This window comes from Salvia hispanica, chromosome 3 (genome assembly GCF_029641045.1).
Source record: "Salvia hispanica isolate PSC_SH4W2 chromosome 3, Shi_PSC_v1, whole genome shotgun sequence".
Taxonomy (NCBI): Eukaryota; Viridiplantae; Streptophyta; class Magnoliopsida; order Lamiales; family Lamiaceae; genus Salvia; species Salvia hispanica.
In genome coordinates this window covers 25063260-25078341 of record NC_142694.1, presented here as the reverse complement: position 1 = coordinate 25078341, position 15082 = coordinate 25063260, and the positions used below count along the sequence as shown (strand labels likewise).

The following is a 15082-nucleotide window of genomic DNA, read 5'->3' as shown; positions in this document are numbered from 1 at the left end:
AAAGTATGCACAACTTCAACTGATTTCATGTTAAACAAATAAAAAAAAATCATCATATAGAAAACTGATTTCATGTTAAAGCAATATTGACGAAGAGTAAGAAAAATACCTAAAATCCATTCAAATTTCTACAAAACGTTCAACAAAGAATATGATGAAAAAATGATAGGAATGTGAGGATTAAAATCTAGCTAACAACATATTTATAGTAAAAAATAGATGCCTTTCCATGACTTTTAACTTTCTCCATTTATAATGAAAAATGCATTTTACCTTCCAAATTCTAAACTTAAAAATGTCCCATTTAAATGTGATAAATAAGTTACAAAACTGAAAATTAAATTTAAAAATAGATTAGTGGTCAAAGTTATAATGACACTTTTTCATTATAATGTAGGTAGGGTAATATTAATTGTTGAATTTAAATGTTGAATCACAAATGACGTTTTTTTTTTCTTTCTTATAATGATACATTGATTATGCACTTTTATAAATATTCAAATTTGAAGCTCACAATTTATAAATATTTCAAAAAAGGCCCAAAATAGATTCTTTCCATGACTTTTCACTTTCTCCATTTATAATGAAAAATGCATTTTACCTTCCAAATTCAAAACTTAAAAATGTCCCATTTAAATGTGATAAATAAGTTACAAAACTGAAAATTAAATTTAAAAATAGATTAGTGGTCAAAGCTATAATGACACTTTTTCATTATAAAGTAGGTAGTGTAATATTAATTGTGGAATTTAAATGTTGAATCACAAATAACATTTTTTATTTATTTTTATAATGATACATTGATTATGCATTTTTATAAATATTCAAATTTGAAGCTCACAATTTATGAATATTTCAAAAAAGGCCCAAAACTTGCTTTTATATATGTATAGATAAGTAAATAACTTTCTTTAGTACAGTACTTGTTTGAATCTCTAATCCCTTCATGCTTTCAATAATAATAAAAAAAATCCCTTTTATCATCATTTAATTTAGTACATGCACACAGCAGCCTAGTAGACTTTGACATATAAAACAAAATTGGATGTGTATGGTGTTTGACATTAGCTAATAAGTCAAAATACCTGTGTGGGAAAAATCTTTATCACGTTTTTCAATTCTAGTTTTACTCTTTTAGTCTCTTTCAATCAACTTAATTTTGATGTAAAATACTCTTGTAGAAAAAGAGTTTCAAAAAATACTAGTGATGTTATATCCATATTTCTTTTTTAAAATGTCTAAATGTTAAATGATTTATTTCTATTTTTGAAAAAACTAACTTTTATATTATCTAATTACTTTACTTTTTTTATTCTCTATTATCTTTTATTTACTTTATTCTATTTTCTACTTTATTCTTTCTTATCTTTACTACTTTATTTCATCTCTTACTTTATTATGTCTTAGTTTATAAACTTAAAATATACTCCTTTTTATTTTAATTTTTGTGTAAAATAAATGACTCACTTAAATTGGAACAGAAGTAATATGATCCTCTTATGTATCGTATTTTTTATTTAGGCTCTGAGTGTCTAAATCTTTTATGGACCTAATTATTTTGGTTGAGATTTTTCATTATCTGAATTTGAGCTAAGACCTGAGATTCATATTTTCTTTTATTATGTAAATTGTGAAAATAGATATACATAGAATTTAAATATAATCTATCTATTAAAAAAATCATTGAAATAATAGGAGATTTATCATTGGCATATTAGTTCTTAAAGTCACAATAATGACAAAATTTTGGTATTTTCCATTAACTTCGAATTAGCCTAAAATATTACTCCCTCCGTCCTAAGGTATTAGACCAACTTTCCTTTTTGGGATGTCCCAACATATTAGACTCATTTTCTTTTTTTGCAAAAAACATCTATCTTATTTTATTCTCCACCTACTTTTCTCTCTCTTATCTCTCCTACTTTTTCCCTCTCTCATACTTTACTCTCTCCACTTTAACTATTTAAATATCAATTCCTTAAATCATGTGCCCAAAAGAAGTGAGTCTAATACTCCGGGACGGAGGGAGTACAAATTTTACATTCTGTGTATTATTTTCCAACCCGGCCCAAATAATATATTTTTGGTGAAAATTTACTCTACATGGGCAATCGTGAATCATTTTGAGATATTTTAGATCAATTTTAAATTTGTGCCAAGGAGAATAAAAGTCAAGTAGATAGTCACTTTAATTTAGTTATGTCAAGTAGGATAAAAACCCACCTGCACTAGTCTGATAATGCGAGGTGGGCGCAGTCAAATTTTGTCTTTGATAAAGGCTAACGTAGAACATCAATCCTCAAATCTTCTAGTCAAGCACTTTAGCTTTGCCACTTAAGCTAAAAATCTTGTTATACGTATTCACCTACTAAATTTACAAATCAATGGTAACAATACTTTTGCTTCCAACGTTGGATGTTACAATATAGTAGTACGGAAAATAACGACGAGAACAAGATCTAGATTCGGAATTGATGATTTGAGATTGTGTGTTAAGAAATTAAACATAAACGACAAAAATATTTATTGCATTATTAGTTTTCAGCGTTTCAACGGATCCCGCATGCGCGTCCATTAATTTTGATATTTAGGTGTATGCGACAAATGAACAATTCATTGTACAACTTTTGATAGAGAAAGTTAGGAAATCCATACCAAAGTGTGCGTCATTGTTTGATCAAATAAATTAATTTTATCAATCTCTCTCAAATTGAATGCGACCTAAACTATTTATCTACTTTTCAGCAATAGATAAATAGTATATATTAATTGTTCCGTGAGGTTTGGGTCCATGAGCGAGTATTCTTTTATGGAGTATAAAATTAACTAATGATCTATTTTATTAATAATTAAAATGCAATATATAGAACAATTAATATATTTTATTAATTATTAATAAAATAGATCATTAGTTAATTTTATACTCCATAAAAGAGTACTCGCTCATGGACCCGAAACTCACAGAACAATTAATATATATTTATCTACTGCTAAAATGTAGATAAATAGTTTAGGTCGCATTCAATTTTAGAGAGATCAGTAATTAAATTTGAGAAAAAAAATACTATCTTCGTCCACAAAAATAGACTTAGTTGTGAATGACACGAATTTTAATACACAATTAGTAAAGTAAGAGAGAAAAGGGAAAATGTGGTAAAAGTAATGTTAGTACATTGTGGGATCCATTTTATTAATACTAGTATTTAATTGTTTAAAACTTTCTATATTTAGAAACTGATTTAGTTTTGGTAGACGATTCAAAATGGTAAAACTAATCAATATTATGAGAAATTTTTAATTATATTATAATTTTTTGAATGCTTTAGATATAACATGATTTTTTTTTTCGTAATTATACACCATTAAGTGCTATAAAAATTACTTATTTTCATAATGGAAAAGATATGCAGGTATTTTTATCCTTGCTTTTCCAATTGCATATTTTTAATGGAATATGAAATAAATAAAACTAGCTTAATAACATCTTCATTACCACCCAAAAATTACATTATGATTGAAAAGTCTCTCTCACAATTCCAAATTTAGTGAAAACTTGTGCTGAAATCGAAAACTAACCCCTAATTAATTGTGTCAAATTAAATTGGATGAATCGGATCACACGTGACAGATTGTATAAACTATTAACTCACCTTGTTTGGAGCCCACAACACTGGATTCGAGTTGGCATACTTGTTTATGAAATTTAATTTATTTCTTTAACCACTATGTCCCAATTAACGACTATATATCAATAATTATGCCAGATACGATTGCTATATAGTTTAAATGTTACATAATATTAGAACTTGGTGATTTCAATTGTTAAACGCCATATTTTGTTTAAATATGAATTAAACGAGTGTGGAGAGTTATTGAAACGAAAATGCGCTAAAACAGTCGTATTTACCATTTATAATTTCCTATTAATGGTATTTAATTCTGATATTTAATTAATTTATTGATATAAATATTTATTACTATAAAATTAATATTCATTTTATCCTTAAAAATAGTGTTAATAAGAAGTGACACAAATTTTAATACTATAAACTTTAAAAAATATATAATGAAAAAATAATTATAATATTTTATTGAAATTGAACTTAATCTTATAATGTTCCGTTTGGTACATGGAATTGGATGTGCGGAATTAAAATTGTAGTTTCAATTCCAAATCAAGTGTTTGGTATCGTATAAATTCTTGGATTAGGAATTGAATTACAATCTAAATCATCATATTAAAAAATTTGAATTCCATATAAAAAATAGTGGGATTCCAAATTATTTATTAAATTACACACGCACTGCACATATTCACACATAGTGCACACACATTCACACGCACTGCACACACATTGCACACACTTACACATACATTAATCACACACTGCACACAATCACACACATATTGCACGAACTTACACACACAATCACACACACTGGCACACACATTCACACGCACTGCACACACATTGCACACACTTACACATACATCAATCACACACTGCACACAATCACACACATATTGCACGAACTTACACACACATTCACACACTGCACACAATCACACACACTGGATGCACTTACACACACACTCACACACTGCACACAATCACACACACTGCACACATTCAAGCTCATACACGTATTGCATTATGTATGTGTGTAGTAAGTTATGTACGTAAATATAGAAAATCTATAAAATAAAACCCAATTTTTTATATTTTTATTTATGTTTTTTCGTATTTCTATACTTCAAAATAGCGTTGGACATGTTCTATCACTGTGTAGTAAATCACCACTTTTCTTTCGTACACAAATCATTTTCTTTTTCTTGAACCACTTTCGGGCATTGGTGGGACCCACAATTACATTATCCGTTGTCTCATTATTTTTAAGAAAAAAGGTCTCATTTCCAAGGAAATTATTTTACTCCTATTTTGCAAGAAAATAAACTGAATTACTATCATGCATTTATTAGCAAACAACTTATAAACTCCAATATTAAAATATGACTCAAAATAGAAAATGTAGTAGAATAAAAAAAGATCTGCAGGCTAGCTGATCCCAAAACAAAATCATGAAATCAAGAAGAGAATCAATCCTATAAACAAGCCTCCATAAGCTCAGCACCATCCCATTTTATTATCACATTATCCGAATTAATCATCACTTTCCCCTCTATCCATAATTCAGTATCATAGATTTAGGCAACCTTAATTTCCTTAAATGAATCAAAAACCACAACTTGCAGAAATAATCTGGATAAGGGTAAATCTCTTGCCCCACACTACACCCTTTTGCAATACATTTTGGATTATTTTTATGCTCCTCTTAAAGATGTTTCAACAAAGACAAAACCACAGACACCTATTTCTACTCAACAAACAGCCTATTTTCTTCCCCTTGGTTCCTAGCAAATTACTCTTGATTTTCTAGGTGGGCTTTCTTGTTTGCTCGTTTAATCAAGAAGGGTCCGTTTGTTGAAATAAAAAGTTGAAATCTTGGAGATATGTCTTGTTGTTTGAAGGCTGGATGCTCTGTTTATGGGTGTTTTAGGGTTTGTTCTTCAATTCAGACTCTTCATTTTAAGGAGTCATCAAATCCCAGAGAATGTTTAGGCAAAACCCTTCATTTGTTAGATCAGAAACCTGCTATCAATTTTGTCAATGTAAGTATCTATCTCCTAATTTGTGTATTGCATTTAGCTTTGTGAAAATTGTCAGTTTTGATGAGCATTAATGATTTTAGGCTGTGAGATGGTGGGATATAATTCCACATCAGAATATGATAAGAGACTGAATCAGCTCAAGAACTTGTTGATTCATTGTTGTATGGTGGTGAGAGATAACTTGTATTAGGTTTCTACTACCCTGCTTGTGGAGGTTGTAGAACTTTGCATCCAAAGGTACAATCTTTAATCCTTTTTTTTCAATTCCAATCATTGATTATTGATAATTGCCGTCTTGAACTGATAATTTGCATCCAAAGGTACAATCTTTAATCTCTCTTTTTTTTAATCCTATTATTGATTACTGACTATTGCCTAATCTTGAACAGATATGTCAATTTACTGAAATGAACCCTAATTCCCCTTTTCTCCAAATTACAAGGAAATGTGTGATGCCCTCAATATCCAAGTGCTGCCCTTCTTTAGAAGCTGCACCAATGCAACAGTGAGGGACCACGTTTTTCGTGCTTTTTTTAGTGATTCTGGTGCTGCCCTTCATAATCTGTAAACACTTTAACCAAACATATTGTCCATAATCTGTAAACACTTTAACTAAACATAGATTGAACATTATCATGGTCCAGTGAAATCCTATAATAAGTATTACCACCACAACATTAAATCGGGTGACTGATTCTTTTGATGGTTATAAACTTGATCACGTCAAATTCACTCAACACAATTGCACCATTTTCATTAAAACATGATAAATTGATGATTTGCCTCAGAGGTAGTGACAATTCAAAATATCAACATCCTCATTCTGGTAATATATTTATAGAAAATGCATCATTGGCAAACCTTCTAATATCCTTTTTACTTCACACAACAAAAAAACAATCTACGAATAAAAGAACTTATAAGAACCAATTAGGCCTCAGCTACGATGATTCATAGAAACAATCAAAGTTGTAAAACTCAATAATAAACAATGTTATGCATCATAGGCCATCCCATTCAAAACTTAATAAACATTAATCGAATTTGACAATTAAGTTACAAAAACTAAAGAATTTTGAGCATCAGAGAGATTCCCATTAGACTAAGTCTATCATTACTCCAAAAGGAATTCTGATGTCCCTGTCTTTTCTATCATCACTTGCTTCCATCTTCATATCTTACTAAATCATCATATAATAACGACAAACAAAAATTAATTTTGACAGTAGATGATCACAAGAGCAATCTAATTAGACAAAGTAAAAAACAGAAAATTTTAAGCATCAGAGAGATTCCCATTAGACTAAGTCATCTCCACTCCATAAAGGAGTTCTGATGTCCCTGTCTTTTTTATCATCACTTGCTTCAAATTCACATCAAAAAGGAAATAAATCTCTGATTTAAAATGAAAAATAAATGCCTCAAAGCCTCAGCTGTATAAGTTTTTTTCATAATGAAGAATTCACTCAAAGTATATTTAACACCATCATCGGCGCAAGGGCATTCCAACAAACTTATCAATTTCTAACAAAATAACTTCAAAAAACGAAAAAAATGCATCAGAGATTCTGATTTCCGTTTAAAAGTATCATCTTTCTCCGATTCGGAGTAAGATAGATTTTCAAAGTCATCACTTGCATCAAACTTAAATCAAATAAAACCAATCGCTTACATCAGATCTACGAAAAGGATCTGAAATCGAAAATTAAGAAGATGATTTTGGAAAAAAGCAATTGCCCAAGAATGGAAACGGCGAATCAAGATTTTGCTAGGGTTTACAAATTGGGAATTAGGGTTTATGATGTAGGACAATGAATTTAGGGGCCGTATATATAGATGATTGTATCTAAATTCGTGAAATTTCGGCGCTTCGGTATAGCTAGGGTTGGGCCACCAAATTTGGGCTACAAAAATGCAACTTAAATAAATTTGGCCCAAAACTTTTTGTGACATTGAATATTTGAACTTTTGAAGCTTTCAATAAAATTTCTTAATTTTTAGTAGTATATCTATCAAATTCATATACATTTATAAATTAATTACTTTGCTTATTCCTTCGATTCCATCAAACATTTTCCATTTTACTATTCTAGTCAATTTCCTTAAAATTGCCTATTACATTTTCAATAACTATACCACCATTATATCAACCCATTTTATAAAAATGGCAAAACACATGGTACTTGTACTTTGATTGTTTATTTCAATAGATTCTTATACAATATTTTCGTTTTAATAAGTTCTTGTACTTTTATATTTGATATATTCCAATCCTTATTTGACTGAACCGTTAACCTTTCCGTTATAAAATAACATATCATATATTAATTATTTAAATATATTCCACCTAATATCCTAGTTGAAAAATATGAACATAACATGTAAATATAAAAAAAATAAAAATAACGCCTCATTAATTATAAAAAAAGTAAAACTACTAAATCGACAACGTTTTCATATGTTTTGAATCCGATGTTCAAAAAGTGAATATTTCGGACAAAAATCTTAAATCATCCATATTCCATATGTAAAGAACCAAAATTGACTTATACGCTTTTAGAAACTATCATATGCGAACATATGTGTATTGAGAAGATGACCACCTTATAGGGACATTTCACTGGCCAACTTTAGGGAGGCACCCAATCCATTTTCATTTGTGTACACTAGTTCGAGTATGATATATATTGCCTCATTTGGATTCGAATTCAATTAGTATACATGCCATAGCCAAAATATATATATATATATAGGGGCGCATTATGGTCAATAAGTGAAATTCTGTTAAAAATCAAAACAAATCTCAGCCCTTGGATCCTGAAATTGGATGGATGTGATAAGTTACATTATTAGCCCAAAATGCTACATTATCATTATTAGACTAAAATGCTACATTATTGTACTAAAATAGTACATTATTAGCTAAGTTACATTATTTGACTAGTAATCTACATTACTAGATGACACGTGGCAATAATCTAACGGTTACATTACAAGATCCAATGACTGAGATTTGTTTTAATTTTTGACAGAATTTCACTTATTGATCTGAACACGTCCCTATATATATATATAGAGAGAGTCCCATTATCCACAAATCCACTCTTAAAGACCGAACCACCGAACCCTACCAAATTAGGGCTTTTAGATCTAGTTTTTTTATGGATAAGATACAGAAATTTATAAATTATTTTCGCCTTCATCACGAGCCTATTTTAATTCATCCGAAGGTAAATAAGTCATACTAACATGTTACGAAGATTTGACTTCGTTCCAGAATATATTACTTCATTCTAGTAGGTTTTTACTTCATTCCAGTAGGTTTTTACTTCATTCCAGTACGTAAATGTGGTTTCGCCGTCGCGTGCCGTTCTTTCTCTCTACAATATCTATCACCACCGCCATGGCACTAATATTGGTTTAATAAACACATGGAATAATGTAATAAATTATTGGAATGAAGTATGTGTAGAAGCATTTGAAGTCCTACTGGAATGAAGTAAAAATCTTATCCAATGAAGTAATAACGTTCCTGAATGAAGTAATAAACTCACTTGAATAAATTGCATTTTTAAATGTTAATCAAGCAAAAACCCACGTCAATGAATTTGAATGAAACATATGTTGAATCATTTCAAAACCTACTGGAAGCAAGTAAAAACATGTTGTAGGTTCAAGGTATTAGGTACAGAATGAAGTAATAAACCTATACAATGAAGTAAAATGGACTAGTAATGAAGCAGAAAAATTTTTCGCAGCAGCACATCTCTTCAAAAAAACTAGATCTAATGGCCTAGATTTGGTCTCTAGTTCGGTCTTTAAAATTGGTTCGACATTGATCACAACTCTCTCTCTCTCTATATATATATAGGGGCGCACTATGGTCCATAAGGCAAATTCGGTCAAAAATCAAAGCAAATCTCAGCCCTTGGATCCTCAGATTCGATGGTTGTGATCATAATACCCGAGATACATTATTACACTAAAAGCGTTACATTATTAACTAGGCTACATTATTAGACTGCACAATCTACATTATTAGACTACAACGTGTTACATTATTAGCCGAGCTACATTATTAGACTACACGATCTACATTATTAGGTGACACGTGGCATTAATCTAACGGTTACATTACAGGATCCAATGGTTGAGATTTGCTTTGATTTTTGACAGAATTTCACTTATGGACCTGATCACATCCCTATATATATATATATATATATATATATATATATATATATATTTCTTAAAACAAAATTACAAGATATACTTGTAACACATTTGTATTAAATAACTGAAATCATTGCTGAATAGTATTCCCTCCGTCCCGCTTTAGCATCTCATTGACTTTTCTGCCCTCTTTTTTGTAAAAATGATAAAAAATAGTTAAAGAGGAGAAATGGTAAATTAAGAGAGAGAATAATATAGAGAACAATCTTATCTACATTATTGTCTTTCTTACTTTACCATTTCTCCACTTTAACTATTTTTTTATCATTTTTATAAAAAAATGACAGAAAAATCAATGGGACTGCTAAAGTGGGACGGAGGGAGTACTTAGGGATGTCAATCAGGTCACCCCAATCTGTAAATAAAAATAAACCCAGCGCTAGGAAATAAACCAAGCCCAGGCCTTTAAATAATTTAAATCCCAACAATTACAAATGCTCGGCATTAATGTAGTATGAGTTGTCCCAAAATATACTGAAAAGGAATAGGGTGGAAATGGAATAGGTCTTCTGCTCGCCGTCGGGAAGTCTCCTGCTGCCTCCGCCGTTGCTTCGCCGTATCACTTATTTTCCCTTTATTTATTGGATAATCTACAGCTCTGAAGGTATGTATTAGTGTATGATAGTGTTTCAGTTTTGTATGTATGTAGATCTTTTAATTAATATTTTATCATCTTTTGATGAATAAAAAATTAATGAAGATTTATACGCATGTCTAGTGATATCGATTGACAGAGTAATTATAATATTTGAATTGTAGATGGTGGATGAAGATAGAATCAGCAACTTGTCCAGTGATCTTCTGATATCTATAATCTCTCGTCTCACTCTCAAGGAAGCCACTTCTACTTGCATACTTTCAACTCGTTGGCGGTATCTCCATACTTACGTCACTAGTCTCATTTTCCAAAGATATAGATATGGGGTTGGCACCGACTCAATTTACTCTAAAATGGTCGACCATGTCTTGAATTCACATAGAGGCACTAAGATAAAAGAGTTCAGTTTGTTAATGTCTAAAGGTCGCAATTTTGAGAGGTGGTTTGAGTTTGCCCTGTCTAAGAAAGCCGAATCAATTCATTTACGTGGTTACCATCGTATTGATTACAAGGCCCTATTTCTTAGACTTCCAAACACAAATAATGGATTTGAATGCCTTAAAGATTTGTATCTATATCACTCTAGAATGACCGAGCAAGATTTTGAGCTTTTGCTCTCCAATTGCATCGCTCTTGAATCCTTGAAATTTGAGTTTCCTATCGACATGAAAAATGTCTCAATTGTCGGCCACAATAAACTGAAGCATTTGGACTTGTCTTACTCGAGAGTTGACTCCATTGTGATTCGTGATGCTATTAGCCTCGTTTCTTTGACGATGTATGGCTTGCACAGTGAATGCTCCGTGCAAATTAATAATACTCCGAACCTTACTGGACTCTATGTTGGAGATGATATTTTTCTAAAATTGCTTTATAAGCTCCTTACTGGAATGCCATCTTGCGTGCGCGACCAACTCCAAATAATGCACCTTTCAATTGAAATTAGTAACATGTCTCAGGTAATAATTTATCTTTCAATTTATTATATCTATTTAGGTGTGTGTATATACATATATATTAATGTTTGTGATTTTAATTTGCAGAGGTTTGAGAATTTTTCATGGGTTGGTCTGGTAAATGTAAAATATCTACGGTTGAGCATTTATGAAATATTTGATTGTCCCTGGCTGAATTTGTCACCCAATTTGGTTCGTTCTGTTGAAGCATGTAGCTGTTTAGACAAACTTGTGATACAGGTACGCATTAATTTGGGTATATGATAAATGTTGATGTATTAATTAGTCATTACATTAATTTGACTCATGTTTATAATTTGTGTTGCAGCTACCACCTATGCCGCGGCCTCATAAAAGAAACATGTTAAAAACATATGATGGACCTAGATGCGAGTTGCCTCCGGAGTATTTGGAAATAACACGATATTCGGGTACTCCATCACAGTTGGCTTTCAGTTTATATCTAATTGATAATGCTAGATCTCTTAAAAAAGTGACTGTGGTGGCTACTGATGAAGAGGCATTAGCTCGTGCACGCCGTGATTTTCGACATATTACATCTGCTAGTATTTTAGTTACTATGTAACTGTTGTAGTGTGTTTTCTACTCCTTGTTTATTTCAAAATGCAACTACAGTTTTGAAATTGTTACTGTACTATTTATTTTTAATACTTTTTTCAGACCTTCAATTTTTCAAATTGTTTCCTTTTTTAATCAAGCTAATTCAGTTTTCCAAGAGGAAATGTGTTATAGTAGAAGTAGAAACACTAAAACTGAATTTGTGAAATGCTATTACAGAGATTTGGTTTAGATGAAGATTTATACATATCTCTAGTGATATCATTTTGTGTTATTTTTGAAAAGGATAGAATAAGCAAATTACTGAGAGATATTCTGATATATAATCTCTCGACTGACCCTTCAAGAAGCGAGAGATATTCTGATATATTATCTCTTGACTGACCCTTCAAGAAGCGACTTGTACTAGCATACTTTCAAAATATTGTTAACTTGTTTTATTTCAAAATGCAGCAATTGTTTCGACATTATTTGTATTATTTATATTTATTATTAATAATTTTTCATACCTTCCTTTAAATTTATTGTTCCGCTGTTGCGTTGCTATTGATTCATAGCCAAAATAGATTGGTAGTATATACTTAAACAAAGAAGAAGAATGAAGAAGGTAGTGCGCACGAAGAATTTTCTAGATGTTCTTGCGTAAGTTAAGTATCGGGAATTTGAAAATCGTGTTATATAACTAGAAGAGGAGTGTTGAATAAAGTACTCCCTCCGTTCCATAGTAATGGAGGCAAAACTTTTCGGCACGGAGATTAAGAAAAATTGTGTTAGGTGAGTTAAGTAAAGAGAAAATAAAGTGGAAAATGGAAAAGGTAGAGAGATGAAGAAAGAAAAAAGTAAGAGAGAGTAAAATGTGTTGACTGTTACTAAAAAAAGGAAATGACTCTATTACTATGGAATGGACGGAAATGGAAAAACGCCCCTATTACTATGGAACGGAGGGAGCAGAAGATTGCACAGAATATCACAGGAGATCATACATAATATTTTACCTTATTGAATATGTGTTAATTTAGTTGAATTATTCTTTCCATTGTAAGCATGTTTACCTCCCTTATTTTAGTGAACCAACGCGTATAAATTCATTCAGTATCAAAGAGAAATAAATCTATTCAAATCAATAGACTTAAATAGTTGAGATTGCTTTAAATCCCAACAATTTCTAAAGCTCGGCCCAAATTTAGTAAAACTATAAAAAAAAAGGGTGATATTTCAATTTTTGATGTAGATTACACTGCTTATGTTATGCATGATCTTTAGATGAATCAATTGATGAAGATTTATACTCATGTCTAGTGATATTGATACACAAAGTAATTATAATATGTGATTTGAAGATGGTGGATGAAGATTGAATTAGCAACTTGCCTAGCTAGTGATACTCTGATATCTATAATATGTCGACTCACGCTCCAAGAAGCTACTTCTACTTGTATATTTTCAAAATCTTGGTGACATCTCCACACTGTTAAATTCTCCAAACCCTTGTCCCACATCGGTTTGGTGATGGTCCTAGCTTCTCTATATAAGTGTGGATAACCCTCCCCTTATGATGCCTTTTAAGGGATGAGTGGCCCATTTCTAATATGGTATAAGAGCAGGGCCCAAGTCGATGATGGTTTATCTCTTTGTCTCTTCTCTTGCCTACCCATGTGATGTGGAAGTCCGATGTGTCATTCCGGCCCACACATGAGGGGGCGTGTTAACCTCCCCCTTATGAGGCCTTTTAAGGGGTGAGTGGCCCATTTCTAATACACACCTACGTCACTCATCTCAATTTCTCCATATATAAATGTTGGGATGATCCGGATTCAACTTACTCAAAATTAGTTGACCATGTCTTGAATTCACACAGAGGCACTTGGATTAAAGAGTTCAAATTGAGCACGAATGCAGGTGGCAATTTTGAGAAGTGGTTCGAGTTTTCCCTATCTAAGAAAGCCGAAACAATTCATTTAAGTAGTTACCATGATATTGATTACGAGGGCCTATTTCTTAGACTTCCAAAAACGAATAATGGATTTGAATGCCTTAGAGATTTGCAACTATCTAACGCTAGAATGACTGATCAAGACTTCGAGCTTTTGCTCTCCAATTGCACTGCTCTTGAATCCTTGAAATTGGGTTATCCCGTAGAGTTGAAAAATGTCTCAATTGTTGGCCACACTATAAACTGAAGCATTTGTACTTGTCTGAGTTCAGAGTTGACTCCATTGTGATCCGTGATGCTATTAGCCTCATTTCTTTGACGTTGTATAGCTTGAGCCGTGGATGCTCCGTGCAACTTAGCAATACACCGAAGCTTACTGAACTCTATTTTGAAGATGATTTTTTTCCGGAATTGCTTAATGAGTTCCTTACTAAAATGCCATGTTGCATCCGCTAACCAACTCCAAATAATGTTCCTCTTAATTGAAGTTGATTCTATCTCTGAGGTAATAATTAATCTTCAATTTATTAGTAAATTTTTTTAGGTGTGTGCATATACATATATATCAAATTAATGTTTGTGGTTATAATTTATGTTTACATTTTGTTTACATAATTTATGTTTACTAATCAAAATTAGAGACTTCTTCTCCATTATCCTCTCTTCTCTTCTTTTTCATTTTTTCAAGAAGCTTATTCTCTTTAGTGAAACTATTTCACCTCCCCCTTATTCTTCTAATTCTCTTTCTCTTCTCTCTTCCATGTCGACGAAGCATCCATAGCGTGAGGTCGGAGCCGGAGCAGCCCTAGGTTGACGGTCAATTCTGCGACTGTCATTAACATGAAGAAAGAGATAAAAACGAGAAAAAACTTAGAATTCCATGGTAAAAAGAATTCCAGATTTATATATCATTGGAACTAAATATTTGATTAACAATATAACGTACGCATATAATCTCCACCATATTTTTACAAAAGAATTGATAATTTACCATAACCCTACCTACACTTGAACATTCTTTGAATAAATTAGCCGTAATAATTATTTCTCTTACGAAATTTCTTGTTCCCAATATTCATTTCGTTTAGAATTCTTTAGTCTTTTTGTTTTTT

The 15082-nt window shown here is 31.3% G+C and overlaps 1 protein-coding gene, 1 long non-coding RNA gene and 3 other non-coding genes across 5 annotated transcripts; 2 read left to right on the top strand and 3 right to left on the bottom strand.

Moving 5' to 3' along the window:
- The first annotated feature begins 5341 nt into the window (after positions 1-5341).
- LOC125212602 (uncharacterized) lies at positions 5342-6320 on the top strand. Its single transcript, XR_007174759.2, has 3 exons — positions 5342-5671; positions 5752-5908; positions 6061-6320. It is a non-coding gene; the product is annotated as an uncharacterized LOC125212602 (long non-coding RNA).
- A 427-nt stretch (positions 6321-6747) lies between these two features.
- Positions 6748-6837, bottom strand: LOC125217218 (small nucleolar RNA R44/J54/Z268 family). The gene has a single exon (XR_007175636.1). It is a non-coding gene; the product is annotated as a small nucleolar RNA R44/J54/Z268 family (small nucleolar RNA).
- Positions 6838-6948: 111 nt separating this feature from the next.
- LOC125217215 (small nucleolar RNA R44/J54/Z268 family) lies at positions 6949-7038 on the bottom strand. Its single transcript, XR_007175634.1, has one exon. It is a non-coding gene; the product is annotated as a small nucleolar RNA R44/J54/Z268 family (small nucleolar RNA).
- A 56-nt stretch (positions 7039-7094) lies between these two features.
- On the bottom strand, positions 7095-7169 carry LOC125217214 (small nucleolar RNA Z267). Its single transcript, XR_007175633.1, has one exon. It is a non-coding gene; the product is annotated as a small nucleolar RNA Z267 (small nucleolar RNA).
- A 3494-nt stretch (positions 7170-10663) lies between these two features.
- LOC148930425 (F-box/FBD/LRR-repeat protein At1g16930-like) lies at positions 10664-12044 on the top strand. Its single transcript, XM_089066469.1, has 3 exons — positions 10664-11461; positions 11546-11698; positions 11787-12044. Exons 1-3 carry the CDS (start codon positions 10664-10666, stop codon positions 12042-12044), a joined length of 1209 nt encoding a protein of 402 aa, XP_088922595.1.
- Positions 12045-15082: the final 3038 nt, after the last annotated feature.